At 47.2% G+C, this 7,728-nt stretch overlaps 1 protein-coding gene across 1 annotated transcript; it reads right to left on the reverse strand.

The window, feature by feature from the left end:
• Nucleotides 1-1,703: 1,703 nt before the first annotated feature.
• On the reverse strand, nucleotides 1,704-7,219 carry LOC145343843 (ATP-sensitive inward rectifier potassium channel 11-like). Its single transcript, XM_080190272.1, has one exon. The coding sequence runs from the start codon at nucleotides 7,118-7,120 to the stop codon at nucleotides 5,855-5,857; it is 1,266 nt and encodes a 421-aa protein (XP_080046398.1). The 5' UTR covers nucleotides 7,121-7,219; the 3' UTR covers nucleotides 1,704-5,854.
• Nucleotides 7,220-7,728: the final 509 nt, after the last annotated feature.

The raw sequence follows: 7,728 nt of genomic DNA on the forward strand, positions 1-7,728 counted from the left end.
TATGATAAACCATCTCCTTTCAACCACCTCACCCCTCGAATGGCATAGCGGAATTGACCAGCTGAATGGCCTCCTCCTGTTTCTATTTGAGGCTGACCACACAATTGTCCTCCATCGCCTTTCCTCTGTCATCCAGCTAGGTGAGCTATCCTTACTTGGTGCCATTCTTATCTACCAATTCAAAACCAGAGAATCACCTTTCTCTCCTGCACCATTATCCACTGATGATCCCTGGGCATCTATTCTCGGTCTATTTTTCAATTATATGCTGCCCTTTGATGGCATCATCTAACAGCATTACCTCACTTGGCAAATGTATGCTGATAACACACAACTCTACTTGGCCACCACCTCTCAAGCCCTCCACTAACTAATTCTAAGTTGTTAGACTAATTCAACATCCAGTGCAACATTTTTTTCAGGAAGATCAAAGCCATTTTTTCCATCTGTACTGTAAGCACAGCTCCCTAGCCACTAACTTCATCCCTCTTTTGGAAACTGCCTCAGGCTGTTCTTAATCTTGATGTCATACTGTACATAACGCCATGATCAGCTTCTGAAAACACATCCGCATAGCCACTAAGAAAGTCTATTTTTTCACCTTTGTCACATTGCCTGAAATTTCCCCTGCTTCAACTCATTTGCTGCTAAAACTTTCTTTCATGCCGTTGACTATTCCATTAATATTGGGATTTGTAATTCACCTAGATCACTCTTTTTTAAATCTTCTAAAATATGGAAAAATTTCAGATTTTTCATTATAATGTTCCAAAGAAATGTATGTCTTGTAATATTGGCTGCTTCATGAATTAGAATGGTATATGAGACATTTTTTTAAGGTGTACAGATTGATGTATAATCTGCAAGACAAAGGCTCCTTTAAAAGATGGATAAACATTTTGGGTAGATCAGTGACATGATTTTTGAATCAGTGTTTCTTCTCTCATATTGATTAACCTGGTGTATTTTCTTTTTAGTTATGTTGTTAATGCTAACTGCTCTGTTATTCTTCATTAGCGGCACGGTGGCAGAGTAGTTAGCGCTGCTGCCTTACAGTGCCAGAGACCCAGGTACAATTCCGGCCTTGGGTGACTGTGTAGAGTTTGCACATTCTCCCCGAGTCTGCCTGGTTTTCCTCTGGGTGCTCTGGTTTCCTCCCACAGTCCAAGATGTGCAGGTTAGCTGATCTTGCTAAATTACCCCTTAATGGCAGGGAAGAGTGATTACGGGGATTGGGCTTGCTGGTATTGTTATCGGTGCAGGCACGATGGATCAAATGGCTTCTTTCTGCAATGTTGGGATTCTGCTGATCCACTCAGTTTGGCGTTTTTCAAATTGTCTCATACCGCTAAGTCCTTTGCTTTCTGTGGGAATGGCACTGGAGGGATGTGTTGGAGAATTTTTACACTACTTGTATATCCCTGTGCATTAAAATAACCAAGCATTTTTTTAGACTTAACGGAACAGCAGAATATAAACACGAATTAAAAATTGCAGATTGAATCCTTGTAAGTCAGTTGAAGTATGAATTTAGTTCGCAAAGCAGGAGAGGGCGCCATACACCTTAAACAAGGGCAACAGCGCACCATCCAATTGCAATAGTTTCAGATGTTACAACCTACAGTTTTCATTTTGAATACGTCCGTCTTATTCTGTAATTTGAGGATGGAAAAATATATTTTTGCTAAGTAACAAAATCAACGGCTGTGAAAAAATACTTTATTTCTGAGGATTAAATTTCTGAAGAGTAAGAACAGTCAAAATAACTAATAATTTAGGATATCTTGAACATTTTAGGACTGTAAATATACATGATGAGTACATTTCAGAAATAGCTAGACATTAAGTTACCTTTCTTTACTCCACTTCAACCTATAGACTTGAGCCCCAGTGTCTGCCAGACTGGCGGATTATGTACTTACAAAAGCTTGACTCCAGGGGACACACTTTGAGTCGCCGCCAGCACCTGACTGCTTGATGTTTGTTCTTATCCCGTTCAAACTAACTATTTAGTCACTAAGACCGGAGGGCAATGTGAATTAGAATAAAATATATGCAATTATGGATGAAAAACTGATTGAGGGAAATACAAAGGCTATTAGGTAGATTGGTTAAACTAAATTAACTGGAGTTTTAACTAAAAATCCTGGTTGCGTTTTGTGGCGCATTGAACCATTGAGTACAATGCACTAGTTCACCCCAAGTAAAAGGCATAATCGAATAGATTGGCATGGCTCAAAACGGGCTACATAGTGCACTCTCAAATCTAAATAATTATGATTCAGGATAAAAGTCTGGCCAACCTCGTTTTAAGTATTAGATTTACCGATTTCTACTTGGAAACTCGTCAGCGCTTTATTTAAAAATGAAACTTTTAAAGCGACAAAACTTGATTTTTGGTTTGCTGGTGCAAAAGAAGCCTCTCCCTGAAAGTCTAACATACCGACTATGAACTGTGTGTGGCAGCATTAACCAATACCATGGGTGAAGTTATCTGCAAGAAAGGTTGGTTTTCCGCGAAGGTAACCACAGGTTTCAATTTTCACAGGCAATATTTTATGTCACGGAGTCCCGCTGTGTCCAACCAAAATAATAAATTGGTTTCATAACCGTTATGTTGTCAATTGTTTGTACACTTTGCATTTCAGACTTTCTAGATTGCTTAATCTTGTTTCACGCAGCAGGTGCGAAAGATTTTATTTCTATAAATTTCCACACAATGTTCCTGCATTTAATACATGTTTTATATGATTATTTTCTGTTCACAAAACCACTAATATTTACCACCATTGGTTAATGCCAAATAAGTTAAATTTATTTCCATTCCAATTTTCTTTGCAGGATTTGAGAGATTAAATTCCACAATGCTGTCCGTTTCCCCCATTAAAAACATAAATGTTATGGTGCACATATACTGTCGCTACCTTTCTGATTCTAAACAGTACTTAATTTATTGTACCAGCCTCCAACTGCATTTATTCTGTCCATAAGGAAGATTAGTACATTTGTGCTTCATAATACTACTCCTGCTTCTAGTTTCTATAACAGTTACAAGGGTTTGCAGTGCACAGTAAATGTTTTGTGTCTTTTAAGCCGGGTACGTTTGTCCCTAGATGATCAATGCGGCCCAAACTTCCTGCAGTGTCAAAGCTCAAACAATGAAATGACCTTTTCCAATAGCCTCATTATTAGGGCTCTAAGAGTGAGCTGAGTTGTACTGTAAGTTTTTAATATTGCTACAAAACAAGAACTGACGCTAATGCTGGACCGTAAACATATCCTTACTGCATCTAATTCCAGGTAGTTTGGTTTCTAATGTAACATTGGCTTCTCACATTAATCGATTCAGTTACAAATCTTCCTGTTCAAAAGGGCGGTGCTTTATTTTTTGAAATGGCTTTCCCTCCTTATATGGCACATCTGTACACTCTGAAGATGCCGGTCAGATAATCGCTTCCAGATTTAAATTCCTAAGGCTTGCTTGCAAACTTTGCAATGATGACATTGGGTATTTCCTTTGGGACTCCGATCTCCGAAAATACGCATTAGTCTAAGAGCTGTGATAAACTCCCTGACTTGCAATAACTGTTTTTCCCCCTTTTATTCTTTTCATGGGATGGGGGTCGCTGGAAAGGCCAACATTTATTGTCCATTCTTAATTACCCTTGAATTTTAAATCTTACCTGTCCATTTCAGATGGAACTTACAAGTTAACATATTGATGTGGGCCTGGGGGCGGGGGGAGCCACATGTAGACCAGGCCAGCTCAGGGCGGCAGATTTTCTTTCCTAAAGGACATTAGTGAATCAGATGGATTCTAACAACAAACGACGATAGTTTCATGGTTACCATTACCGAAGTCAGCTTTCATTTCGAGATTTATTCATTAAATTCAAATTCCATTAGCTGCCGTGGTGCGATCTGAGCCCATGTCTCCCATTGGCATTAGCCTACATCTCTGGATTATTAGAGGTTACCTTCACCGTCTGCGCCTTCGCTTCTAATTATAAGACTTATTTGTTTTAGTAATTGGGAAGCATTTCTTAAAACGTATGGGTTCAGTGATTGGGTAAATATGAGCCATGAAATGAGCCCTAAGACCTATTTACTATATAAAAGATGGTAAATACAGTAAGTTTATTACGGGTAGCTAGATGGGCCGACAGTGTTGCCAATAATGAGATTTAGGGTGATCACTTGCTGCCATTTGACTCTATTAGACCAAAATGTTGACTTATAGGAATTAGAGACCAGTTATCCTTAGTACAAGTCTCTCAGTCTGGAGGACTGAGCCATGTGAGCGACTCTTCCTCCCCCCCCCCCCCCCCCCCGCTACAGGAACGGAATTTCTTTGGTTTTAATTCGACTCTTGCGGAAAGTTGAAATATAGTAATTTATAAATATCTCCAGTATCACCCCTAGATTTCCTTTCAATGATCAGACATAGGGCACTTTCCAGGATGACCTTCCCATCCTTGTTGATTGCGATTATAAGAATGATCACAGAATTAAACTGAATTGAACCCGATTATTCGGATGTAGATTCAATATTTACGGGCTGTCATTTTTTTTTGTTCGTCCCTTTCTCCCAAATGGACGAATGTTTGTAACTTCTCCATGATTGGTGGCTTAGTGGAAATTGTCAATATAATTTTATTTAACAATAACGTGCAGGAGTTAACCACACCTGGTGAGAGCTCATACATTTTTACATTGCTTGCCGTTCCAATAGGATAAAAAGTGCAACTGTTTGAACATAAATGTTTGGGAGGACAGACTCATTCAGGTTGTGTTCATTTAAACTGTAATAATGGGTTTGCAACTAGTTAATGGAGCCTGAGGAAACTTAACTACTTGAACAGGGAACCTTTCGGACAACCTTACAGCTGACATGTTGCCAAAGAAGCTGCAGTGGGAAAATGTGCTTTCTATTTGTGAATACTGGGGAGTACACTCGGTTGAGATACACCCATGTATCTACTACGTATGTTCGTGCCTGAGACGGGGGTGCTGGATGTGAACTTTATATCTGGTTGGCTGTGATTGGGGACGGTATGGTCTACACTGACAGTTTAATCATTGGCTGGAACTCTTCGATTCTAAACTCGCTTGATTATAAAGTAGCCGTGTTTGTTTTTGGTCAGATCTGACTGTGCTTCACTGTAAACCCCTCTTCGGGATTGGGAAGTTTTAAATCCTGGAGCCGCGATGTTGTTCTCTGAGTCATTGCAAATTACTGCTTCCCTGCCGATTTAATCCATCCAGTGCGTTATTGCGCAAAGTCTCAACAACTATTAACTTCAGCACTATGGATCCCCGAGAAAAATACCTTTCCGACGCTCAAGGTTTATTGCTTGACCAAGTCACAGAGTCACTGAGTCGCTTCTGAAAAATAATACTTCTTAAATAGATAAATCCTGCCCCCCACCCATTTGAAAGAAATCCTGTTATAAAAATCTCCCATCAGATTGGCAGAGGCTCAGAGTTCGCTTTCTGACTGTTGCTCTCCCTGTCTCTCAATCACTTTGATTCTGTCTGTCTCTCTGTTTCTGATTGTCACTCGGCCTGTTCTTTTCTGCCTGTCTCCACCTGTTTCTCTGCCTGTCTCCCTTTTACTGTCTGTGATTCCGTCCGTCCTGTTGCCTGTTTCCATCTGTTTCTCTGTCCCTTTGCCTGTCTCTCACTCTACCCCTTTCACCCTACCTGTCTCCGTCTGTTCCTCTGTCACTCTGCCTGTCACTCTGCCTCTGCCTGTCTCCCTGTCCTGACCCGTCCCTCTGCCCTGTATGTGTGTCTCTGTCACTCTGTGTGTCTATGGGGAGACAGGTGTCTCTGTCTTTATGGCTGCCCCCTCCTACTCCGGCTGCCCTCCTCCTCCACCGGCTCCCCCCCCGGGCTCAGTCTGATCAGGGCCCGGGGCTGAGGCTCGCCTCCTCACCGACTCCTCCGGGGTGAAGATGTCGAAGGTGGCGGTGTGGGCCGGGGGGGTCGCTGCGGGGCTCCGGGCGCCGGCGGCCTCCTCGGCCGGCGCCGGCCCCTCTCCCAGCTCGGGGGGCATGGCGACGGGCAGGGTGTTGCCGAACTTGGAGTAGTCCACCGAGTAGTGTCCGTCCTCCTGGCTGACCACCGGGGCGAAGCGGCGGCCCCACAGGATCTCCTCGGCCAGGTAGGAGGTGCGGGCCTGGGTGGTGATGCCGGTGGTCTCCACCACGCCCTCCAGGATCACCACCACCTCGAAGCAGCGGCGCTGCAGGTCGGCGGCCGAGAGCGGGTAGAGCGGGCTGCCGGGCCCGATGGTGTGGGCGATGATGAGCGGCGCCACCAGGAAGATGCCGCCGCCGCCGCTCGGGCCGTCCACCGACACGTCGATCTGGTCGAGCGGCAGCACCTCGCCCTCGGCCGTGGCCGTGCGGCGCACCAGCTGCAGGCGGATGCTGGCGCCGATGATCATGCTCTTGCGGAGGTCGCCCACCCGGCACATGAAGCAGAGGCGGCCGTCCCGCGGCGCCACCACGGCGTGCTTGCTGAAGATGAGGGTCTCGGCCCGCCGGTGGGCCTGCGCCGTCTTCATGAAGATGCAGCCCAGCATGATGGCGTTGATGACCAGCCCCACGATGTTCTGGGCGATCAGCACGGTGATGGCGACCGGGCACTCCTCCGTCACCATGCGGCCGCCGAAGCCGATCGTCACCTGCACCTCGATGGAGAAGAGGAAGGCCGAGGTGAAGGAGTGCAGGCTGGTCACGCACGGCACGGCCGCCGCCGCCGCCGCCGCGCCCGATCCTCCGCCCCCGCCCGATCCTCCGCCCCCGCCGCGCCCGGCCAGGTCGCCGTGCGCGAAGGCGATCAGCCACCAGATCATGGCGAAGAGCAGCCAGCTGCACAGGAAGCTCATGGTGAAGATCAGCAGGGTGTGCCGCCACTTGAGGTCCACCAGGGTGGTGAAGACGTCCTGCAGGAAGCGGCCCTGCTCGCGGATGTTGGTGTGCGCCACGTTCAGGCCGCCGCCCTTGGCCACGAAGCGCACCCGGCGCTCGGGCGGCCGGTAGCGGGGCCGCGACACCTCCTCCACCAGCCGCAGCACATACTCCTCGGGCACCAGGCCTTTCCTGGCCAACATCTCCGGCCCATCAGACAGGGACACTCTCTCAGCCGCTCTCCGCCTTTCCCTGTGTGTGTGAGCCCGGGCAGGAGAGGCACATCCAGCCTGCCAGCAAGCTCCGGCTGGCGCCGCCAATCACACCAGTAACTGGATAGGGGGATGGAGATAGAGAGGGATGGAGACACAGAGAGAGAGAGAGAAAGGGCAGCCCGGGGAATGAAGCTACCCACAGCCTGGCGCAAGGCTCAGCACCAGCTCCCAGCCCCTCCCAGCCTCTTCCCAAAGGGAAAGGAGGCGCTCCCCTCTCTCCACCCTCTATCTCTCTGCCCTTTACCTCTGCCGCTCTCCCCATCCACTACCTCTCTCCCTCACCGTCTATCCCTCTCTCCTTCCCCTCTCCGCCTATCCATCCCTCTCTCCTTCCCCTCTGTCCCTGTCCCATTCCCTCACCCTGTATCCCTCTCCTCTCCCTCTGTGCCTGTCTCCCTTCCTTCTGTCCCTTTCTCCTTCCCCTCTCCCGCTGTCCCTCTGCCCCTCTCCCCCATCCTCTTTCCCTCTCCCCGGTCCCCTGTCCATGTTGTTCCTGCCCCACTCCCCCTTTCCCCTACCCCATTTCCCCTGCGCAT

Source organism: Carcharhinus amblyrhynchos, chromosome 6 (assembly GCF_965287045.1).
Source record: "Carcharhinus amblyrhynchos chromosome 6, sCarAmb.v2.hapA, whole genome shotgun sequence".
In the NCBI taxonomy this organism is placed as follows: Eukaryota; Metazoa; Chordata; class Chondrichthyes; order Carcharhiniformes; family Carcharhinidae; genus Carcharhinus; species Carcharhinus amblyrhynchos.